At 44.8% G+C, this 25459-nt stretch overlaps 1 protein-coding gene across 1 annotated transcript in view; it reads right to left on the bottom strand.

Moving 5' to 3' along the window:
- Positions 1–25459, bottom strand: part of HYDIN (HYDIN axonemal central pair apparatus protein) — a 6673197-nt gene that overhangs the window by 6528846 nt on the left and 118892 nt on the right. Inside the window, exon 4 of the mRNA XM_044079523.1 lies at positions 2456–2590. Coding sequence (XP_043935458.1) covers positions 2456–2590 — 135 coding nt within the window. The remainder of the gene's footprint in view (positions 1–2455; positions 2591–25459) is intronic.

Below are 25459 nucleotides of genomic sequence, written 5' to 3'. Positions count from 1 at the left end.
GGTCTCAGCTGCAGCACTCTCTTAAGAAACTGTTTCACTAAAAACATAGAAGTGGAAAATCTATGGGCAGATATGCTGAGATGGCCACAACACATAAATATTTGAGCAACGGCGGTACATAATCCATGAAACTGGTTATTGGCTAGACAAAAACTAGAAAATCTTTTCCCACTTGCCTGTATAAAATAATTCCTTTTAACAAGCTTTCTTGCCTCCTTTAGTACCTGCATGTCCTCTGGAAAAACTTTTTAAAAAAGAATTAGAATTAAATCATCCAAGCAGTCAGTCGCAGATGTTAGACGTTGAGGTTATCGACCTCCCCATCTTCTGTGAGTAGGTCCAGTTTTTGAGGAAACTTGTGGTAACTGCCCTTGGCCAATTCCAAAAGAAGGGAGTATTGATATTGCCTGGGGAAAAAGGGGGTCAACCACAATGATCTTTGGGATGTCCTTTTGAATCTTCAGAATTACCCTGGCTATCAGTGGAAAGGAATAAATAAACCTTCCAACCATAGGAATGAGAACAGATCTGTTTTCCAGGCTTGTTTGCAAGCAGTCCTGATCAGAAATGTTTCCAGTTGTTTGCTTTGAAAGAAGGCAATCAGATCTACTTGAGGTGTTTCCCACAACTTGATCAATTTCTGAAAGGCCCTCTCATTCGATTTCCATTTGTGAGGTTCTCTCCTGGTTCTGTTCAGCTTGTCTGTCACTATGTTTTGCTCTGACAGAATGCAAGATGCTTGCAGGGTTAAGGAATGCTAAAAAGCTACCTCCCAAACTATCACAGCCCACAGAGTATGACCTGATGCCCCTGCTGTTTATGTACAACATCACTATGCTGTTGTACATTATCACCTGAATATTTCCAGGGGCATGGATGGTGAAGAGATTTTAAAGCACGGATGACAGCCTACAGCTCTCTGACTCTGATGCACTTTTGTCTGTTTAAAGAGTTCGACAAGGCCTTGCACCTTTACCCTCATAAAATCTGCCCCCAAGTGAAATCTGTGGTATATGTAGTCACAAACTGGTTTGGAGGTAAAGAAAAAAATTAAAGACCTTGATTTGCTTACATAACAGAATCCTAAATTACAAAGGATCCAAATGTTGGGTCCATGTGTTTTTCAGAAACCATTCTGGTGAGAGGAATCATGAGACTCAGATGCCATGAACCCTGCAATCCTGGGATACTCTCTGGCTGAAGTCAAAGACTGATATGAGATGCTTAGTAAAGTTTCTAGAAAAAAGTATGCCCTTTCCTCTTTGAAATATGCCTTTTGCTGCATGATGTCGACGAGACAGCCTAGAAAAACAAAGGTCAAGGAAGATTTGTTAATCAGCACATTTGGTCAACAAAACCTCAGGGATAGTGGCTGCAAAATAAATGCCAAAAAGGAAAGGGCCCAGCACTGATCCCTGTGGTAACACACTACTTACAATTTGACATTGAGGCACAGTTACCAGCAAGTTTCACTACCTGTGATCTGTTAGATAGCCAGTGTACAATTCAATGGGCATGGTAAGGGTTTGCATTAACTTTGCCTAACTTTGCAACAATACCAGCATGAGGGATAAAATCAAAAGCCTTAGTCAGTTCAAGATAAGCAGCATGCATAGTGAACTTTTGAAAAGATTACAGAGGCTGTGGAGAGTAAAGTTTACTAGGTTCAAGTGACAGGACCTGCCCTTCACAAAACTAAAGGGAGTGAGGTCTAGATCAGGTAAGTTGCGTATATCTATATAAATGAGTTCTGCTATGATATGTTCTATGGCTTTGCATAGATGGCTAGAAATAATAATGAAGTAAGAAGCACGGCTTTTTGACTAAAGTTCATCTCTAGAATAATTAACACTCAAAAGTGCAGTCACCGAAAAACAAGTAAAACACATACATTAATAAAGCATTTTTGCCGTTAGGTTTCCCTGCATCCTCCATACCCATGCTATGTACATACACTCAGGCTGCTGTATATCAAAGAAAATTGATGTACCAGAGATGCTACACAGTAGACTTTAATGGTTGGATAAAAATATGAAATTATGTTTGTGATCACACTCAAGTCTGTCGATCACTCATGTTTAACTACAACTTAACAATTCAAGGATTGTTTTTAACTAAAAAAAAAAAAAATCTATTTATCCTAGATCTGTCGAAATTGTTCTTCTTAAACACGATATAATAAATTTTTCACAAAAATTAAGAATGAAGGGTTGCCACAACTGCCTGACACTTCAAAGACTGCCTTAGAGATTTCTGATGGATTCCATTGTTGTTACCTGTGTTATGCTACTTTGACTGACAACTGTTACTCAGCCCAGCAGATGTACAACACACAACTAATTTGGAAAAATTGTGGAGTCGTAAGTGCTTTTTGCATAAAAGCTATAACAAAACAAGTTAAAGTTCAGATACAAGGATGATGACGTCATCATTAGTGATGCTACACTATTTTTACCTTGTTCTCCTCAGGGAAAAACTGAATTCGGAATACTGATGCCATTCCAGGAGCAACTTTATTGCACACATCATTTGGAGAAATGACACTAAAGTAAGGTGATTTCTCTTCCACTACTTTCACTAGCCGTGGAACCTAAAATAATCAGGACAACAAGGTAGAAGATATATATTGTAAGTATCAGTAACACGGTAAATCACTACAAAAATACATTATAGCATAAGGTGAAAGGCAAACTACTAGCCAGCAATGTGATTCTCTGTGATACGTTTCATGCATTTCTCAAACTGCAAAGTGGGCTGAAGAAACACAGGAATGTAAAAATTTTGAGTAAGCATTTCTTTAAAAATCATTTATAACTATTAGTAAACACTGAAAACAGTCCACCTTGCAAACTTTAATAACCATGATGTAAAACTGTAATATGACAAATAAACTGGTCTCTATTACAAGATTGAAACTTTAGTTAGTCGAATAACTAAAGATTGATCTGGTAATATCAAAATCCTAAAACCATAAATGGCCGATTTAACGCAGGGAAAGAATTCCATTGGCCACATAAAAAAAAAAAACAACAAAAAAAAACGTTTAAACCCAAATCAAGTGGGAAGGGGGGCTTCATCACCCAACCCCTCAATGTGGGGGGCTGTGCCCCCCACACCCTCTCTAACTAAATATATCAACTACGAGATCGCTCTACATTGGAGGAAAGGGCATAATCCGCATAACGGCCAAGGGAATTCTTTCCTTTTGGATTTCGATATTACCAGATCGATCTTTAGTTATTCGACTAAAAAGAAGTTATGTCTTACCATAATGTTCCATCTGTATTGTTGATCTTTGTGCATTCATTACTGATGGGTTATCGGTTCCGTCCTCGGAACCAAGCCGGCCTTATATCAAGCTCGCGTCAGCCAAAAACTCTCGAGCCAAGATCCTACCCAGAATGCTCTGCTCCCCGTTACCTCAGATCGAGTTTGTACGTTGATAGACAAAAGTAGAGGCTACCTCTGGTCATAACAGACCTACAATAAAGGACTATATGAGATCAACCAGGAACCTCCGGAGGGGGACGGAGGGAGGGGAGTAATGAATGAATGAAGATCAACAACACAGGTGGAACATTATGGTAAGACATAACTTCTTTATCTGATGTTGTTAATCTTCGTTCATTCCTTACTGATGGGACAGAGTCCCCAGCTACCTGTATCCCTTTGTGGCCTGTACAGAAGGACATTCCTGAGCATCATGGAGCCAAAAGAAGCTCTACCTCTGGAGTCCAAATCCAATTTGTAATGAAGGATATAAGTATGAGGTTTGGCCTAAGTTGCAGCTGAGCAAATATCATTGAGGGAAGCCCTAGCATGGAAAGCTGCTGAAATTGCCATAGACCTTGTAGAATGTGCTTTCACTCTGTGAGGCAAGGTGATATTGTTCTTGTTGTAGAGAAAGGTAATGCAATTTCTCAACCATGATGCTAATGCAACTTTTGAGACAGGATAGGTTCATAGGTAAGTACTAGGCTATCTGCCTGAGGGCATCTGTAAGCCTAGCCAGAATGTGTTGGCTTTCGCCGCCCCCTTAGATTAATTCCCTGTGCCTCTGTCCAGCAGAGCCATTAGTTCCCTGTGCCTCTGTCCAGCAGAGCCACTGCAGAGATCTCCAGGGTAAATCTTCTGTTTCCCATCCACTCGTCAAGGTTTCTCTTGAAGAGTGTTAGTGAGGGGCTCTGCCTAATGTAGACTGGAATCCTGTTCCAAAGCATGGGGAGTCTCTGGGACAGGAATCTATCCGTCCAGCAAGTCCTATTTATCATTGTGGTGAGGTTTAGATCCCTAGAGCATGTGGCTCTTGGGGATTTGTTTTTTTTTTTAAGTGGAGCATGTCCATCAATTCTGGGTTGGACATGGCCTTGTATGTCAGGCAGAGATCACCTCTGAGTAAGCAGTGCAACCAAGTACAGCTGGAGTTTCTTCAGTTGGGCTGCATAGGGGCATCTGTTTGAGGCCAGTAATCCACTTGGTGAGGTACTTCTGTGGTCTTTCCAGCTGTTGCAGGTGTCTTGTAAGTTACATCCCAAATGGGGTGTTGTACTCTATGATGGGTCTGATGAGTGATGAGTAGAGGGGCACAATAACCTCTTTTGTTCTAGATGCGAACCCTTTTGTGATTAGGTGGGCCACATAGAAGGATTTTCTAACCACCTTGGCAATATGATTATCAAAGAAGAGATTACTATCTACTTGGGTCCCCAGATCCCTTATTACATTTTCTGTATTTAGGGGACTACCACGTATGTGGTAGTTCGCGGGTTACTTTGTTTTTTCCAAAGGGGATGACTATGCACTTTTTGGCATTTAGCTTGAGGCCATGATTTTGACACCAAGTATCCATCTCAGTGAGACCCTTCTGGAGGATGTCAGTATCAGCCGGAGAGTCAGTTATGGCCGCCAGTTTGCAGTCGTCAGCAAACTTGGTCAGCCATAGTCCTCCTGTGCTTGCCTGTAACTCTGAGAAGTATATACCGAACAGGAGGGGTCCCAGGACTGACACAGGATGACCTAGTCCTGGTCCAGAAAAGGCCAGAAATAGTTGTTCTGATTTACGAGTAGATTTTGTTCTGTCCAGATAGAATTGTATTTGCCTATGAACATCCAGGGAGTGCAGGCAATACTCTCCCTTGTTAGAATGATTAGGAAAAAATACTGGAAGGTCAATAGACTGGTTGATAGACTGCCCTGACACCACTTTCGGTAAAAAGGAAGAATTAGTTCTCAGTGATGCTCTATCCTTATGGAAAATAAGGCAGGGATGTTTGATGCAGAAGGCTTGAAGTTCTGACAAGCATCTGGCCGATGTGACGGCAACCAGAAACAAAGTTTTCCAAGAGCGGTACTTTAAATCACATGAAGACACAGGTTCAAAGGGGGGAGCTGTTAGGGCTTGTAGGACCAAGGCCAAATCCCAAGGTTGTACTGGTTCTCTAAAGGGAGGTTTTAGGTGAAGAACCCCCTTCAAGAAAGTTTTACAGAGTCTATGTGACATAAGTGAAGAATCCTGAAAACCAATGTGGAAATTTCAAAATGGGAGCTAAATGAACACGAATAGTAGAGGCAGACACCCCAGAGTGGAAAAGATGTGATAAGTATTCCAGAATCACCAAAACTGGGGCTGACAAGGGGTCTAATTGTTTACTCACTGACCATAAAGAAAACCCTTTCCATTTACTGAGATAGATTAGTCTGGTGGATGATTTAGGAGATGCAATAAGAATATTGCACACCAAGGACAAAAGGTTATCTTGCCTGGCAACCATTGGAAGTGGAGAAACCAAGCTGTCAGCTTCACGGTTTTTAGATTGGGGTGAGTCAGACCCTGTGGATGGGAGATCAATGTTGGGGATGGATTGAGGATCCATGGTCAATCTACCAGGTGAGGCCAGAGGAAGGGGAACCAGACTTGTCGATGCCCATATGGAGCAATGAAGATCACTTTGCTTTTCAAGTGCCGTGCTTTCTTCAGAAATTGGGAGATGAGGGAGAGAAGAGGATAAGTATAAAGTAGACCTGAGGGCCAAGTGTGGACTAGAGCATCTCTCGGTTACTGTCCCCGAGGGGAGATCAGGGCAAAATAGTTGCTGCATGTGTAGTTGGTTGGGGAGGCAAATAGATCGCAGAAAGGCTGGCCCCAGCGGTTTAAAAGTTTTGCCACTATCACAAGGTTGAGGGACCACTCGTGAGGCTGTAGAATGCACGTGCTTAACTTGTCCACTATCACGTTGGAGCTCCCAGGAATGTGCGTTGCAATTAGAAAGCGGTTGGAAGCTATCACCCCTTGCCATATTCTCAAGGCCTCTTGGCATAACGGATAAATCTGGTGCCCCCTTGCTTGTTGATGTACCAGACCACTGATATGTTGTCTGATTGGATTGCAATAATCCCTGACGGAAGGATGCAATGAAATCCTTGCAATGCTAGTAGCACCACCCTCAGTTCCAGGACACTGACATGCAAAAGGGCCTCTGTCTCCAACCAGGTGCCTTGGACCAAGTTTCCCTGGCATAGCTCCCTCCACACCCCATCAGGGAGGTGTCCGTGGTCACCGTGGCTTTCGGTTGATGGGGGCTGAAGGGGTGAGACCATTGTTGAGAGTTTTGAGATGTCCACTATAGCAAATCCTGCTTGCATCTCTGAGTTACACTTATCTGAAAAGACAAAGGGTATTGTAGAGAGTACCAATGAGTGAGGAGCAACCACTGGAGAAGTCTCATGTGGAATCTGGCCAGAGGAACAATGGTAATCGAGGCTGCCATTGACCCCAAGAGTTGGAGTATGGAGTATGGAATGAGCGGAAGATTTGTGGTGACACAGCAGCGGCTGAACTTGTTTTCTTATTCTTTGAAGTCTGTGATCCGGAAGAGATGCTGTGCAATTCCTCATGTCCAACAGTACCCCAATGAATTCTAAAGACTGTGCTGGGGTCTTGTTGGACTTCTCCCAGTTTATAGTGATTCCCAGGCATTGTGCTGTGAGAAGAGTGCAGTCTAGGGCTTCTTCCAGTAGGCGCTTGGTGGGGGCAGTGAGGAGCCAGTCATCTAGATATGGAACAGCCTGGAATCCTTGAAGTCGCAGGTGAGCGATGACCACTGCCATGCATCTGGTGAACACTCTGGGGGCTGCAGAGAGACCGAAGGGCAGTGCTCAAAATTGGTAGTGACTGGCTCCTTTGCAGAAGTGAAGGTATTTTCTTGAGTGTTTGTCCATTTTTATATGGTAATATGCATCTTGAAGATCTACAGAGAACATCCAATCGTCTTCTTCCAGAACAGGAAGGATACACTGAACTATGACCATCCGGAATTTCTCTGTTTTTACAAATTTGTTCAGTGTGCTCATATCCAGAACTGGTCTCCAGTCCCATCTTTTTTGACACCAAAAAGAACCCTGAGTAAAACCTGGATCCTATCTGGTCTTGGGGGACTGTTTGGATGACTATTTTTTTGTAGCAGCTTTTGGATTTTGTGTGCTGCTGCTTCCCTTTGACTGGGCAGAATGTTGGGTAAGTCTCTGGATGAGGTTGGACAGAGATGAAAGGGGATGCAATAGCTTCTGGATATTATCTGTTGTACCTAGGAGTCAGTGGTTATGTTTCGCCAGGCAGTGGAGTAAAAGGAAAAATGACCCCCGATCACTTCCAGAGATGAGCAGTTGGGCAATGCTTCAGGAGAGATGATAGGGTTGTCCAGAGGAAGAATCTCTGGAACCCCTATTTCATGGACCTCCTCTGCCCCAAAAGGGGTCTCTTCCATTGAGCCCCTCTGCCTCTAGGGGAGAACCCGGCATGTGCATTATGGAAAGAGCTCTGTGATTTTCTGTGCCACATCTTCCTGCTCCACTGATTTCCTGGAGTAGAATCGTTGAGGAGTGGAGTGTCTAACACCAATGGCAGATAGGGTCTTCCCATCGTGTTCGCACCTTGCCAGCATATCTTTAACTTTAGGGCCAAACAAAGAAGGGGCCTTGACGGGGGCATTCATAAAGGAAGCCTTAAAAGAGTCCGCAAAGTCGCAAAGGTGCATCCAGGCATGTTGTCTCGAGACTATACCTGTGCCTGCCACTCTAGCCGCTCCTTCTGTTGTGTGTGAAATAAGACGCATGGAAGAATTCTAGGGTCGCTATCTGAGAAGCTACGTTGTCACGCACCTCATCAGAAACAGATCCTGCCAAGGTTTCAGAGAGTTGGTTGATAAGATCCCTCTGGAGCCTTGTAAAGTGTGCCAAATAGTTCAAGGACCTTTCATTGAAGGTCGATGAAGCAAACACATGCTTCCCAAGTCGGTCTATTGCCCAGGACTCCTTGTTGGGTGGATGGACAGTCTGGCTCTCTTCTGCCAAGTCTTTCTTGGCTGCAGCCACCACCACAATGGCATCTACTGGAAGACCTTTTGACCAATGGGATGCTCAGCTGGGGGAGATAAGATCTTGTCAGGCCTCCATGGAATAGCTTCCAGGGTGTCAGGAGCCTTCCATGCACACTGGACGATGAGCTGGACAAGCTCATCGGCTAGTGGGGTAACCCAGGAGGTAGGAGGCTGGGCACGACAGGCCTGCAGGAATACAGAATCCTCTGAAGAAGGATTGGAGGACTTCCAGTCACCCCTCTGTCTTAGGATCTCGAGGATGTCACCAAAGGACACCTCATCAGAGGGTGACCGTGGGGACCCTTCCCTGTCATCAAAGTCCATATCTTCGGTCAAAGACTCCTCAGTAGAATCCATGTGCTTCCTCTTGCATGAAACCTTGCAAGGTACTTCCTCAGTGGGGAGTTCTGGTGGAGACTCCAAAGAGGGGGTCTCCTGAGGGGGAGAAACCTGAGGCCCTTGTGGCTGGTGTCCAGTGGTTGTGGCTTGTGACAGTTGAGGCGCAGAGGGGGGAGAGGACTCCGACATGGGAGGTTTGCCAGTGGAGGCAAGCGCCCTCTCCATGGCCTGGAAGGCCGGACCGCCCAAAGAGGGATGGGAGCCCAGAACCGAGCATGACAACCTCAGAACCGGGTCACACCCTGCTCCGATGAGCCAACCCACAGACCACGAGTCTCAAGAGGGCTGTGGAGCATGAGGGAGGGAGGATTCCTGGAGGGTGCCATAGAAAAAAATCAGCATGGAGCCAAGAATGCCCACCCCCATGGCACAGTCACTAGCCCAAGAAGAGCCCAATGCCCAGTGCATCGAGGGCTACAAGGATGACTCTGGCTCCAAAGTGAGGTCCAGTATTGGGGTCAGAGGGAGGGAAGCTGCTGTCAGAGGAAGGGGCTTCAATACTTGCTTGGAAGTTGAAGGAGGAGTGTACATTGGAGTCTGATGAGAAATATGTTCACCTGAAAGAGGGAATGTAGCTTCAGATGGTTGAGAGAGACCCCTGGACACGAGCAATTGGTCAACAAGCCACAACATATCTTGTTCAGAGAGGCTCCTGGTCGACCTCATAGAGAAAGCTGAAGGCGATTCTGGCCTTTCTAGAAAAGGGCTATATTGGCTACCAACAAACGGATCCAAAGAAGGAGAGTACTTGGTCCTTGCTAGTTCGAATGGTGCAGAGCCCAGAACCGAGGGTTTCTGCACCGAAGAGAATGGTGTTGAGGCAGTCTGCACCGATGAAGGCAGCACCATAGGTAAGTGTCTGCACCGATGAGTACAGTGCCATCAAGGAAGGTGTCTGCACCAGTAATAATGATGGTGCCGAAAAGGACTGGACCAAAGAGCATGTCGGTGCTGAAGGTGTCTGTACCATAGAGGACAGTATCATCAAACTCAGGGCCGAAGGAGATTGCACCAATGGTGGCAAAGGAGACTGTACATGCAGAGATGGTTCCGGTAAAGGCTGCGATGAAACTGTCAGAGCCTTAAGTGTCTGCACCGGGAACTCCGGTGCCAGTGGCAATAAAGAGGACATAGCTGGAGCAAGAATCAACTGGGGTGGTGCCAAGCCTGGAGCCGAAAGGGTCACAGGTGGCAGCACTGGACTAGAAATTTTTACCTTCTTATGAGTCAACTCCCTGCGATCTCCAGAAGGAGATGAAGTGAGCGACCAAGAGGAGGAAGAAGAACGCCTCTTACGGGGTTTCGCAGGAGGGGGTGAGCCTTCCGACCTACAGATAGCCTCACAGAAAGAAGTTTTGAGGAGACCTTTCAGGATTAACTTTTTCTTTCTTTCACTGAGAGTTCTGGTCGAAAAATTTCTACAAATACCACATGGGGGATCCACTGTAAGGTGGGAGACATTCAGGCAATAGACACATAAATCATGGCCATCAGAAAGCAGTAACTTACGGCCGCAATCCTTACACTCTTTGAAACCAATACTACTTTTCTTGTCCGACATAATGATGTGGAGAAGAACGACAGTACCAAAGAGTTAAGAAGGCTACCGAGAAAGGTAAGAAGAGAGAAAGGAAGGATTACCAACGATGGTAATGAAGAATTACCTCAAAGGTAAGAAAAAGGGTAATAAAGGGAAGAAACTATAGGGAGATGGTCTTAAAGATACGATAGGATAGGAGCATAGTAGTAGTAACTGATTGAAAACTTTTAAAGTACTAACAATATAGAAACTTTCAAAAAAATTATTCACTTAGCTGAGAGAAAGTGGCTTGAGATGGCTGTACAGCAACGCGGCAAACGAGATCTGAGGTAACAGGGAGCAGAGCATTCTGTGTAGGATCTTGGCTCGAGAGATTTTGGCTAAAGCGAGCTTGATACAAGGCCAGCTCGGTTCAAAGGACGGAACAGATAACCCAATCAGTAAGGAATGAACAAAGATTAACAAAATCAGATCTAAAGTTTTGATCTGGTAATATAGACCCAAAACATTATTTTAATATAGTTATACAAGTTCAGTGTAGTCTTATTATCGTACCACTCTAAATAAAACCACCACAGTGGAATTGTTTAGTTTATACCACATAATATTTATTTAAATGAAAACAACTGCCTTCATGATAAGCATAAAAATGGTCAGGATTTCAAAACTATGAAGGGTACAAAACTCAGGTTTTATTATTTTTCTGCAGCTGCAAACAAACCGACTAAAAAATACAGAATCATCATTTTGTGCTTCTGTAGTACATTTATAATAGTTTTATAAAGGGTTTCTTCGTACACTGCCTCAACAATAAGATACTCCAGTATAAATAACACAATCCTGGTTAAGCGCTTTCATCTGAAGGACTCAGATTTCATCAGAACCAAGAACATACATTTTAACTTCCTTTTATCTGTAAATTGGTGCCAAAATCACAATTTCAGACTGCCTTTTCTTAAAGGTACATATATACAAATGCTTGCATGACATCTTGATCAAAAATAAAATGTTCATAAAGTGCTTGTGCAAAAATAATTAAAATGCATATGAAACAAGTAATTAAAAACTGTACTGTACATATAACAATTTTATGAGAACTAGGTGTAAGAGTTTAGTCGGAAATTGCAATAGTCAGAGGGTAGTATACCTGGCTACTTGCTCACTCTGTTCTGCCTATTATATAGGCAAAACAGAGAGGAAACTCAAGACTAGAATTTATGAACACCTTTACAGAATTAAGAAGAAAGATACAAAAAATGCTCTTAGCAAGCATATTTTGGAGAAAGGACAAGACCACACTTTTAGTTTTATGATCATCGACCAGGTAGAGACAACTATGTATGGTGGTAATTGGAAAATTTGGTTATCATACAAAGAAAGTGAGTGGCAGATACTTTGTGATGCCACCACTGCACCTGGGTTAAATGATTTTATTAGTATAAAGCCTTTTTTAAGTCTGGATAGGACTTAAATTATTTATAGGTATTTCATTCATTGCCTTTATTTATTGTATTATTGCATTTGCATTCATGGCTATTTTTACTCCCTTACAACACAGAGCATTTTATTGTTCAGGGTTAATATAATATTCCCTTCCTACTTAACACATGTATAGCTCATTTTTTAAAAAATTATTAAATGTTATATTTGTTATATGTACAGTACAGTTTTTAATTACTTGTTTCATATGCATTTTAATTATTTTTGCACAAGCACTTTATGAACATTTTATTTTTGATCAAGATGTCATGCAAGCATTTGTATATATGTACCTTTAAGAAAAGGCAGTCTGAAATTGTGATTTTGGCGCCAATTTACAGATAAAAGGAAGTTAAAATGTATGTTCTTGGTTCTGATGAAATCTGAGTCCTTCAGATGAAAGCGCTTAACCAGGATTGTGTTATTTATACTGGAGTTGTTTTATGTGGATCGAGTCAAATAAAGAACAAAGCATTTTTATTCTAAAGAAGTGTTCGTGAATTTGTATTGGGTCCTGTTCGAGCTAAGGAGTGGTCTTCGCCTATTTGCCTTTGAGTTTTTACCTTTGGGTTTCTTTTTACTTTATTTTGTCAACAATAAGATAGATATTTTCATACTTACGCTGGCAGAAGCATGCAGGCTAGGTGCATTTTTTATCTACAAGAAATCTTATGAATGAATTTCTTAAGGCGGGGAAGAGGGAAAGAGTTAAATGGGTTAAGCTGATTCTCTCAATAGAACAAAGTGGTATAAGCTTACATGATTTGAAGGGATACCTTAGGATTACACTGTAAAAGGTTACACTGTAAGGCTCATATATGTAAAACAAGCAGAAGGTTCTAAATCAAAATGCAAAACAACGATAAAATTGGGGGGTGAAGAAGTATGGAGATGTTGGATGCAGGTCTTTAAGGAAAAGCAGCAATACAAAATAACTTAAATTCAAAAAGTAGCAGAAAATACTCAAAGAACCAAGCCAGTAAGGAAATGGAGAAAAGAAATGTACCAGTTGCACTAACTGCAAGCAGGAGTATAACATATTGGCAAGAGGGGGCTGGAATTTACTGGAGAAAATAAGCAAAAGAAACAAGAAGTTGACTTGAAGGTTAAAGGTAAAGAACAAATGGGATGAGGCCAAACAGAAGTCTGGAATGCAGGTTAGAGATCACCTTCCTTAATGGGAATGATAAAAGAATACAAAGAAAAGGAATGGGAAGTGCTATGTGAAAGATCAGCTATAGCAGAGTTTTAGTTGAATGTAGAAAAGTATAGCTGTATAAGTAAACTTTCCATAACAGTAGATGTTTGAATGATCACTGCTGCAGCAGCCTTATCTGTATGGGTTATATACTGCCAAGGATAGAATAGCTGTCCAGTTTCCAAAACTTTAGGGCACCTTCCACATGCCCAAACTGTCAGGCAGCTTGAACTGAGATGACCAAAACAAGTTTGTGTACAAGGCCCCTCAGGGTTTTCTGTCAACAGAGAGGGAGTCAAAAGGTAATGGCCTAAAAAAAGAAGTTTATACACTCACTATAACATTCCATGTGTGTTGCCCATCTCACCTTCATGCTGTACTGGTTCAGTTCAGAACAGATCCTCTGTTCTGACTCGGCCATTTACAAAAGCTCAAGGTCTTCAACTAGCCCGTGGCTTACACCCTATCCCATGATGCCCTACGGAATTCCCCAGATCTTGTTTGCTGGTATAGTAATATATGCATATAAGAATTTACTACTTTACAAGCCAAGAAGAGGGTCAGAGAACATTAGACACTAAATAAATCCTCTCGGTCCTCCAGGAGCCAAAGGCTGGGGGAAGGAGGGTGGGATGTAAGAATGAAGGCGAGCTGGACAACACACATGGAACGTTATGGTGAGTACATAACTTCTTTATGTGATGTTGTCCTATCTCACCTTCATTCTGTACTGGTTGGGACAGCATCCCTAGTACCATCTTTCTCAGAAGGCTCAAGGGACAATATTCTTCAGAACAGTGGACCCAAAACAGGCCCTGTCCCTGGAGGCCAAATCAACTTTGTAATGAGTAAATGAGTAAAGGTATGAGGGCTTGCCCATGTTGCTGCAGCACAAATGGTATCAATTGACAGTTTGGCCAAAAGAGGTAGAAATAGCCCTGGTACAATGACTTCTTACTTTGTCAGGAAGTTGTTTGTTTTGGGATTTGTAGCTGAATGTAATGCAATCTGACAACCATCTGGAGAGAGTGATCTAAGTAACTGGAACATCTTTTTTTGCAGTCTGCAAAGGTCACAAATAATTTCTCAGTCTTTCTAAAGTCCTTCATTCTGTGCAAGTAGAAATGTAATTGCCTATGTACATCTAGTTGGTGTAAAAAGAAGTTATGTACCTACCATAACGTTCCATGTTAGTTGTCTTCATCTCGCCTTCTTTCTTGCTAGTTGGGATTGGAGCCAATCCTCGGCTCTGACTCAGCCATCTTCTATAGCTTGAGAGCTGTTTACTGGATCAAGGCTACCCCTTTATCCTATGATGCCTAGCGCTAGCTACCCAGATCTCGTTTGAAATAGCTAACCGCATACATAGCTATAAAAAGGACCTCTCCAAACAAAAGGTTAAGTATACCTGTCCTATTCTCTAAGTCAGTAGAGGAAACAAACCAGAGAACACTCAGCCAGTGAAACCTAAAGTCCTCTTGGTCCAATAGGATAGGGGGATGGAGGGGGGGACGCAAGAAAGAAGGAGAGATGAAGACAACTAACATGGAACGTTATGGTAGGTACATAACTTCTTTATGTTAAGTTGTCAATCACGCCCTCATTCTTGCTGGTTGGGACAGCGTCCCTAGCATGTACAATCCTGGGTGGCTCATTGGAACAGACTCTTCAGAACAGTGAAACCAAAGTTAGCTCTACTCCTGAAGACCAAATCCAACTTGTAATGAGAAATAAAGGTATGAGGATTTGCCAACATAGCAGCGGCACAAATAGAGTCCATGGGCAACCTAGACTGGAAGGCTACAGAGGTGGCTAAGGCCCTAGTAGAATGACCCTTTGATTTTGATAGGCAAGTCTTTGTTCCTTAGTTGATAGATAAAGGTAATGATGTGAGACAACCACCTGGATAAGGTCACTTTGGAAACTGGGAGACCCTGTTTGCCTTGAGCATAGGAGAGGAATAGTTGGTCAGACTTCCTTATATCCTTCGTCCTATGCAGGTAGAAACGCAATTGTCTATGAACATCCAATTGATGTAACTTGTATTCTGCCTTGTTGGTGTGGTTAGAAAAAAAACACAGGTAGGTCTATAGATTGATTCAAATTATTTTCTGAGCAGACTTTCGGAAGAAAAGAGGGATTAGTCCTCAGAGCAACCCTGTCCTTATGAAATACTAAGTATGGAGGACGGACACATCATCTGGCTGAAGTAATAGCTACCAGAGAGTGAGTTTTCCAGGATAGAAACTTAATGGAGCAGGACGCTGCAGGTTCAAAGGGGGGCATAATCAAGGATGTTAGTACCAGATTAAGGTCTCAAGGAGGAGGGGGATCTCTCACTGGGGGTCTAAGGAGAGTAGTCCCTCTTAGAAAGGCTTTACATAGCTTATGAGACAATGTTTGCATCATACCACCCAACATGAAAATTTGAAATGGCCGCTAATTGAACCCTGATTGTAGCAGAAGTGGACCCCGAATGAAAGAGTTCTGTTAAGAACTCCAAGATTTCATGGAGAGGGGCTGTAAAGGGATCTATGTTCCTGGCCTCTGCCCAATAAGAAAAACGTTTCCATTTGCTAGCATAGGTCCTTCTAGTGGTAGACTTATGGGAGGAGACAATAATGTCACGTACTGCTGGGGAAACGCTGGGAAGCCTGGCTAAGGTTGGAAGTGGAGCAACCAAGCTGTAAGCTGGAGTGTTTGAAGGGATTGAAGCAGCCCTCCTGATTGATGGATCAGTAGGTCTGGGATCGGATCCAGAGTGCAGGGCTGCTCGAGAAGGTAACGGTGCAGGAACGGAAACCATATCTATCGAGGCCAGTAGGGGGCAATGAGGATCACCTTGTAACCCAACGAAATTGCTTTCTGTATGAGTTTTGGTATCAGGGAAAATGGAGGGAAGGCATAAAGAAGTCCCTGGGGCCAATAGTGGACTAGAGCATCTCTGGGAGAGTGACCTGGAAGCGGAAGAAGGGAGAAGTAGTGGCTGCATTTGGTGTTGAAGGGGGTGGCAAAAAGATCGCAGCAAGGCTGTCCCCATTTGCTGAAGATCAGATCCGCAACTACCTGACTCAGAGACCACTTGTGAGGCATGAGAATAGCTCTGCTGAGCCTGTCTGCTATGATGTTGGATGTCCCAGGGATGTGCGTCGCAATCAGAAATCGTTGGGAGGAAATTGCCCACTGGCAGAGTCTGAGCACTTCTCGACATAGGGGGTAGGACCTGGTTCCGCCCTGCTTGTTGATGTACCACACCACTGACATGTTGTCTGATTGCATTGCAATGGTCCCAGAAGGGAGAGTCCTGAAGAGCTTGCAACGCTAGGAGCATGGCTCTCATTTCTAGGAAGTTTATATGCAGATGGTACTCATGAGTCTGCCAAGTGCCTTGGACTGTCCTTCTCTGATAGTGCCCCCCCCACCCTATCACAGAGGCGTCTGGGTCACTGTAGCAACCAGAGGGGGCTGAATGAAGGGTCTGCCCTGAGTCACTAGTGGGGAGACCATCCACCAGGAAAGGTGTCTTTTGCATGCTTCTGTAATCATGATCATATGAGACATGGGGAGCTGTTGGAAGGACCACTGTGTGAATAGAAGCCATTGAAGGATTCTCATGTGAAAGCGGGCCAGGGGTATCAGAAGAATTGCTGCTGCCATAGAGCCTAAAGTTTGAAAGACGTACCTGACTTGTATCCTTTTGCATTGCATGAGGAATTGAACTTGCTGGTGAATTGTGGACACCCTGTCCGAAGGTAGCTTTGCGTACATGCTCCTTGTATCTAAGTCTGCTCCTATATAAGTAATAGATTGACAGGGCAACAAGGCAGATTTTTCGAAATTTATAGTAATACCTACCTGGGAGCAAATTGAAATTGTATAATCCCTGGCTTGAAGAAGTTGATGCCTGGTAGTAGCAGTGAGGAGCCAGTCATCTAGATATGGAAACACCTGGAATCCTCGATGCCTCAGGTGAGCCGTGACCACTGCCATACATTTGGTAAACACCCTGGGGGCCGTGGTGAGACCAAAGGGCAGAGCTCTGAACTGGTAATGATTGGCTCCCAGCCAGAAGCAAAGGAACCTCCTGGAGCATCTGTCCATCTTGATATGATATTACGCATCCTGGAGATCTATGGAGCACATCCAATTGTCCTGACCCAGAAAGGGTAGAATGGACTGTAGCATGACCATCCGAAACTTTGTTCTTTGAACAGACTTGTTCAGTCTGCTGAGATTCAAAATAGGTCTCCAGTCCCCTGTCTTTTTTGGTACCAAAAAGAACCTTGAGTAAGTTCCGGATCCATGTTGGTCTGCCGGGACTTTTTTCTAGCAGTTTTGAAACTTCTATAACTGCTTGGTCCCTCAGATTGGGTGGAACATCTGGGAGGGACTTGTGTGACGGTAAAGGGGGTTGAAAGAATGGGATTCTGTAACCCCCGGATATGATTGAATGTACCCATTTGTCTTGCGTTAGGTTTACCCAGGCTTTTGGGTACAATGAAAGTCTTCCCCTGACTACCTCCAGAGGCGGACAGCTGGGCAACCCTTCAGGGATGTTGGAAGGGCTTGTCAGAGAAAGATTCTCTGCTGCCCTGGTTCTGCGGACCCCCTCTGCCATGAGGGCGGCGCCTGTTGTTATTGTTATTTCCTCCTCTGCCCCTGGAGGAAAAATCACTACGTGTGTCAGGCAAAGCTCCCTGGGATTTCCGAAATCACATTTTCCCAATCTTCTGACCCTTGGGGTATGGTCTGGAAGGAGTGGAAAAACAAACTCCCACTGCAGAGAGAGTCTTGCCTTCCTGCTCACACCTAGTGAGAGTGTCTTTCACCTGTGGTCCAAAAAGAAAGGAACCATCAAAGGGAGTGTTGGTGAATGACACCCTAAAGGGTTCTGCAAAATTACACAGCCACATCCATGCATGTCTCCGAAGTGCCACGCCTGTGCCTGCAGCTCTACTCGCACCATCAGCTGTGTAGAAAATGAGCCTCAGGGAGGAGTTGACTACTGAGTTAAGGGTTGGCAGCTGAGAAGCCACTTTAGCCTGAGCCCCTTCAGCTGATGGATCCTGAAGGGTATCTCCAAGCTCTTTCAGGAGATCCCTCTGAAGCCTGGTGAAATGGCATAAGTAATTCAGTGACCTCATGGAGAAGGTCGCTGAAGCAAACATTCGCTTCTTGTATCTGTCCATGGTCCTGGACTCCTTGTTAGGAGGATGGACAGAGGAAGAAGTATCCGCCAACTCCTTTTTAGTGGCTGCTGCTACCACCATGGCATCCATGGGGACACCCTTAGTAAGGAACTGCTTGTCAGGGGGAGCAGTGATAAACTTGCTTCGTCTCCTCGGGGTTGGTTCCACTGTATCCAGGGCTGACCAAGCCCTTCGAGCCATGACTGACATTAGTGGATCGAAGGGCGGAGAAACCCAGGAGGTGGAAGGTCGGGAACCGAACGCATCCAGGAATACGGATTCATCCTCGGTAGGGGCTAGGGTCTTCCAGTTCCCCCTATGCTTAAGCATTTCTAGGATGTCCAAGAAGGAAACATCTTCAGAGGAGGATCTCTGGGACCCTTCCGATTCATCCAAATCCGTATCCGAAGTGACAGACTCGGGGGAGTCAATGTGCTTCCTCTTGCACTTCTTCCGAGGGGGCGCCTCTGAATGATCAGGGGAGGCCGCGGAAGAAGAGGAAACACGGGGTGCCCTGGAGTGCCGGTTCCCCACGCATGGGGTCTGGAGGAGGGACAGAGGTTGACGCAGGCACTACGGGGGACAGAGCCAGTGGGGTCGAAGGTGGAGCTGACTGGGAGGCCAGCACACTCCTTATGACATCGAAGGCATCCCTGCCACAATGCAGAGAAGGCTCCGGCTCCGAGGAGACCAGAATCCTCCTCTGTACCAAGGGAGACGGCTCCGAGGCCGATGTAGGAGCCGAGCTCACATGCGCCGATGCTCCGAGAGGGAGAGCGGGATTGGACAAGGGTCTGATGCCACTCGCCCCCTTGGAGCCAACGAGGGAGTCTCGGTGCACAGATCCCTCGACGGAAGGCACCATCAAGGGGATCGGAGCCGACGACGGATCCGAAGGAGAAATCGTTATCGGAGCCGACGGTTCCACGACTCGAACCCCAATAAACTCTGGCTCCGAGCTCAATGGAGTCGGAGGAGGAACATCGATAGAAACGGATGGAGCAGACACCTGATGAGGAGGGCTAGACAACATTTTGGCCAGTGCCTGTGACTTCAACAACCTACTGACCCCTCTCTCCACGTCATGGTCTGAGAGCCTAGAGGACCGAGAAGAGTGTGAAGATCTGTGACTGCGGTCACTCTGCAAAAGGGGAGACTGAGGAGCCGAATGAATGGACTCTAGCGAAGGGGACCTCGGCCTTTTTTGGGTCCTTGACGGCTCCGAGGGTACTAGTGGAGCTGATGAGGAAGCAGTCTCCTTGGTTCGATCCAGAACCAAAGAAGTAGTAGGCAAGGCTTGGGCCAATGACGGTTCTGAGCTGGGAGCAGACAATTTGGCCGGTTTAAGGGATTTCACTGGCTGAGCCTTGGCCGGTGAATCCTGAGGCTTAAGAAGACCCCTCAATATAAGTTTATTCTTGCGCTCCTGCAGAACTCTTGGGCTAAATGCATGGCAGATAGAACAAGAGTCCTGCAGGTGCACTGCGCCTAGGCAATAGACGCAAGAAGTGTGCCCATCTGTCAGAGACATTTTCTGACAGCATGAGTCACACTTCTTGAATCCCGACACTTTGGATTCTTTAGACATATCCAGAAAAAGAGGAATCACGACTCTGAACTACTCTGGCCAACATGCCGGACAGTACTAGAAACTAAACACAGAACACTACCACAAAAAACACAATATAAGATAGATTTTTTTTTTTTTTTTAAGACTAGGAAGCCTCTAACTAAAATGGCTACCTAACCAAAAGACTAACACGCTACTACAGAGGGGTAAGGGGGGGGAGGGGAGAACTCTCTAAATTAACCGAGTTCTAAGGGAAAAAAAACACAATACACTAAACTAAATCTACTAGTTATCGGCTATTAAATAACAACAACTACAATATAAAAAACCCTAATCTTACGAAAAAAGGCAGATTAATAAAGTTATACAAGCCTGAGCCAGTAACCAGGAACCTCGCAGCTGAAGCGGCAAATGAGATCTGGGTAGCTAGCACTAGGCATCATGGGATAAGGGGTAGCCTCGAGCCAGTAAACAGCTCTCGAGCTATAGAAGATGACTGAGTCAGAGCCAAGGATCGGCTCCGATCCCAACCAGCAAGAATGATGGCGAGATTGACAACTTAACATCATATATTCTGCCTTACTGCCATAGTTGGGGGGAAAAAACTGTTAAGTCTATGGATTGGTTTAAGTTTGATTTGGAGCATACTTTTGGTAGAAAGGATGGATTTGTATGAAGTGAGACTCTGTCCTTGTGGAACAGCATATACGGGGGTTTGATGGACAATGCTTTTAGCTCCAAAACTCTCCTAGCTAAAGTGATAGCTATTAAGAAAATTGTCTTCCAGGTTAAGAACTTCAAGTCACAGGATGATGCAGGCTCAAAGGGGGAAGAATCATATGGGATAAAACAAAATTCAAGTTCCATGGGGGTAGAGGTGGTTTAATGGGCGGTCTTAACAGAATGGTACCTTTCAAGCAGGCTTTGCAAAGTCTGTGGGACATGATGTTTGGCCCCACTTCTCCTAAATGGAAATTAAAGATTGCTGCTGATTGAACTCAAATAGTAGCTGCAGCTGCCCTGTCATGAAACAGCTTTGCTAAGAACTCCAGTATAGAAGATATAGGTGCAGAGAAAGCGTTAATATGATTTTCCAAGGCCCAGGAGGAAATATTTTCCATTTGCTGACATATAATTTTCTCATAGAAGCTTTATGAGAAGAAATAAGGATATGCTGCACTGAAGGTGAAAGGTCAGGTAGCCTGGCTATGTTTGGAATCTGAGCAGCCACGCTGTCAGTTTGAGGGTTTGAAGAGATGGATGGAGCATTCCCGATGGATGGGTCAGAAGGTCCAGAACTGGGTCCAGAATACAAGGCTCCTCCTGAAGATGAGGCCACAGGAAGGGGAACCAGATTTGATGAGGCCAGTAAGGGGAAGACAAGTATTAAGGTCCTTCCCAAAATGATGGCTTTCTGAAGAACTTTGGGTATCAATGGGAAGGGAGGGAGGGAAGGCATAGGGCTAATCGTGTACAAGTGCATTCTTTGGATGCTCCCCTGGAGGGGGGATTAGGGCAAAGTAGCCACTGCGTTTGGCATTCATGGACATGGCAAAAAGGTTGCAGAAAGGCTGTCCCCATTTTTGGAAAATCATTTCCACTATGTCTTGTTTTAGGCACCACTTGTGAGGCATCAAAATTGCCCTGCCGAGTTTGTCTGCTATCACGTTGGATTTCCCTGGGATGTATGTTGATACCAGAAAGCATTGGGAGGAGGTCACCCACTGCCAAACTCTCAGGGCCTCCCAACAGAGGGATTAAGGTCTGGTTCCCCCTTGTTTGTTTATATACTACACGACCAACATATTGTCCATTTGTATTACAATCATTCCTAGCGGAAGAGAATCTTGGAATGCCTGCAATGCTAAAAGCACCGCTCTCATCTGTAGGACATTGATATGCAAGTGGGCCTTGTGATCCTGCCAAGTGCCCTGGACCATCCTTCCCTGATAATGCCCTCCCCCCCATCTGGGAAACATCCATTGTCACTGTGGCTGTAGAAGAACAAAGGGTCTACCTAAAGTCATTTGAGTGGAGCGAAGCCACCAACGAAGGTCTTTCCTGCAAGATTCTGTAATTATAATTTGATGGGACATGAGTAGTTCCTGCATGGACCACTGAGTGAATAGCAGCCATTGAAGAATTTTCATATGTAGCTGCGCTAATGGGATTACATTTATTGCTGCTGCCATGGCACTTAGCACTTTTAGAACTGTTCTTGTTTGAACCTTCTTCTTAAATAGAAGGATTAAGACCTGACGTCTAAGGATGTGAACTCTTTCTGAGGGAAGCTTTACCATCATTTTTGTGGTGTCTAGATTTGCTACTATAAAAATGATATGCTGAGATGGCAATAAGGCAGATTTTTCATAGTTTATTGTGATCCCTAAGCAGTAGCAGAGTTTCAGTGTAGTGTCTCTTGCTTTTATTAGTAGATGCTCAGTGGTGGCAGTTAGCCAGTCGTCTAGGTACGGAAACACTCTGAATCCTAAACATCTTAGGTGAGCAGTAACTACTGCCACACATTTGGTGAACACTCTGGGGGCTGTAGTGAGACCAAAGGGCAGAGCACGAAACTGGTAGTGACCTGCTCCCAGCCGAAAGTGCAAATGACTCCTGGATCACCTGTCCATTTTTATGTGGTAGTATGCATCCTGGAGATCTATAGAGCACATCCAATCATCTTTTCCCAGAAAAGGGAGAATTGACTGCAGTGTTACCATCTGGAACTTTGACTTTTTTACTGCCATGTTCAGTTTGCTGAGATCCAAGAAGGGTCTCCAGTCCCCTGTTTTCTTTGGAACTAAAAAGTACCTCGAGTAAGTTCCGGATTCTATCTGATCTGTGGGGACTATTTGGATGACTCTTTTTACTAGCAACCTCTGTATTTCTAGTGTTACCTGTTTCCTGTGACTGGGTGGAATGTCCGGAATGTTTCTGATGTGTGGAGTAGAAAAGGAAAAGGGTATGGAGTAACCTCTGGATACAATGCTTTGTACCCATTTGTCTTTTGTGATGTTTAGCCAGACCTTTGGGTACAAAGATAAACAACCCCCGACTGCCTCCAGAGACGGACAGGTGGATCTCCTTTCAGGAGAGCTGAAAGGGCTTGCTAAGGGCGCATTCCCTGAATCCTTGGTTTTGTGGATCCCCCCTCTGCTGCGTTGCCAGCATCTTCCATTACTGCCTCCTCCTCTGCCCCTGGGGGAAGGATCACCACGTGTGTCTTGAAAAACACTCTGGGATTTTTGAAACCACATTTTTCCTCCATTTTGACCTTTTGGATAAGGTCTAGAAGGTAGGGAAAAATGGATTCATATGGCAGATAGAGTTTTTCCTTCCTGTTCACACCTGGTTCATGTGTCTTTGACTTTGGACCCGAATAAGGATGAGCCATCGAAGGGGGCATTAACAAAGGAAACTTAAAAGGCTCCACAAAGTTACACAAGTGCATCCAGGAATGCCTCCTCAATTCCTAAACCAGCTGCCCTACTCGCTCCATCAGCTGCATAGGAAATGAGTCTCATGGAGAAGTTTACCACTGAATTCAAGGTGGAGAACTGGGAGGAAACTTTATCTGATACCCCCACAGCTACTGAACCTTGCAGAACATCTCCCAGCTCCTTCTGGAGATCTCTCTGTAACCTGGCAACATGTGTGAGATTATTCAGGGACCTGAGTGTAAAGGTCACTGAAGAGAAAGTGTGCTTTCTGTATCTGTCCATCATATGAGACTCTTTGTTTGGAGGATGGACAGGAGAGGATGTCTCCGACAGTTCCTTCTTGGTGGCCACCACCACTACCATAGCATCTACCAGGATACCTTTCATAAGGAAAGTTTTATCCTCAGGGGATATAATGAATTTATTTGGCCTCTGAAGGACAGGCTCCACTGAGTCTGGAGTCTCCCATACCTTTCAACAAACTAGGTCCAGGAGTTCATCAAAAGGCGGACACACCCAAGTGGGGGAAGGGCAAGATCCAAAGGCCTTCAGGTAGACAGACTTCTCAGAAGGGTTGATTTGCATCCAGCCACCTTTCTACTTAAGTATTTCTATCCTCAGAGAATGACCATGGGGACCCTTCTGACTCATCGAGGTCGGTGTCAGATGTGACGGACTCCCCTAGGGAGTCCTGATGCTTCCTCTTGCATAATCTCTTGGGAGGGACCTATTCAGAAGGGTATTATGGACAGGTTTTGGAAGAGAGGGGTTCACCCAATGGGGCATCCTGAGGCCGTGGTCTCCGCGTCTGTGTGGATGCAATTGTGCCAAGACAGACACCGGTGCCTTTAGGGAAGGAATGACTGGATCTGAAAGTGGAGCTGCCCGAGGGGACTGCGCTCTCCTCATCGCCTTGAAGGACCCTCACCTATGATCTGAGGAAGCTTCCAGCTCCAAAGAGCTAGAAGGCATCCCCAGCACCAAAGGGGTTGTCTCCGAGGCTGATGTAGAAGCCGAGCTCACCCGTGCCAAAGCCCAAAGGGGAAAGTTTGGATCCGACAAATGTCTGATCCAACGGTCCTCCCTGGACCCAACCAGACAGCATTGGCTCCTAGATTCCTCAAGCTCAGATGGTACCGAGGAAGTTGGAGAAGAAGTCAGGGCTGAAGATCCTAGAAAAGGTCTTAGCTCTGACGGTTCCACTATGATCAGCTCCATGCATTCTGGCTCTGAGGCCTCGAGTCGGGTTGGAGGAGGATTCAATGGTGAAAGGGCAGGGCTAGTCAGTTCTGAAACCCTCTGGGTCGGCTCAGACAAAAATTAGGCTAGCACCATTGTCCTCAAAAGTTTCCGCACCACGCAATCCACATCATCATCTGAAAGTTTCCTGGAGGATCGAGAGGAGGGAGCAGGAGATCTTGAAGCTTGCAAGATTGGTGGATTAGTGATCTTAATGTCATAGAAACCGGCTCCAGTTCTGGAGACCAGCTTCGTGCTTGAAATACCAAGGGTTCCGATACAGAAGGAGGTGAGGTGGATAGTTTCTCGGGCCTGACAGATTTCAGGTCCAGTGAGGAAATTTTTGGCAATTTCTTAGTCGGTTCAGAGTGATCCAATGAAGTAGACAAGGATCTTTTTCCAGATTTAGAAGAAGGGGACGGGGTCTGTTTTGTAGGACTTTGACCTTCTCCTATGGCCTCTGAAAAGGAAGTCTTTAATAACCCCATGATTATCAACTTATTCTTCCTTTCAAGACCTCTGGAACTAAATTAATGGCAAATGGAACAAGACTCTTGTAAGTGTACTGCTCCAAGGCAGTACACACGCACAGTACGACCATCATTTATCGACATCTTCTGAGAGCACTTTGAACACTTTTTAAACCCCGAGGGTTTAGTATCTTTTGGCTGTTTAGACATGTTAACAGCTAACTCAACTTAACTCCACAACTACAATGTAAATAAGAAAACACTCTAAGGGAAAAGCTCTCCAACTCAGATGGGCTAAGTAGCAACGAGCTAGCTTGGTGGATGAAGGAAACATCAGAAAACAAACAGCCTTTTTTTTTAACAAGCCTGACAAGGTTAACAGAAGAACTATAACACACACTAAGGGGAAAAAACCTCTAACTTAAAATGGGCTGAGCAGCTCTCTAGCCTAAATGAGCTAACTTAGGTAATAGGTCAAAATCTCCAAATAATGTCACAACGCACAACCAACAACTGAATAAAAATCACAAGAGACAGATAATGTCTCAACTAAGCTT

This window comes from Protopterus annectens, chromosome 8.part0 (genome assembly GCF_019279795.1).
Source record: "Protopterus annectens isolate FY-2018-M chromosome 8.part0, PAN1.0, whole genome shotgun sequence".
Taxonomy (NCBI): Eukaryota; Metazoa; Chordata; order Ceratodontiformes; family Protopteridae; genus Protopterus; species Protopterus annectens.
This window is presented reverse-complemented; position numbering and strand designations above follow the sequence as displayed.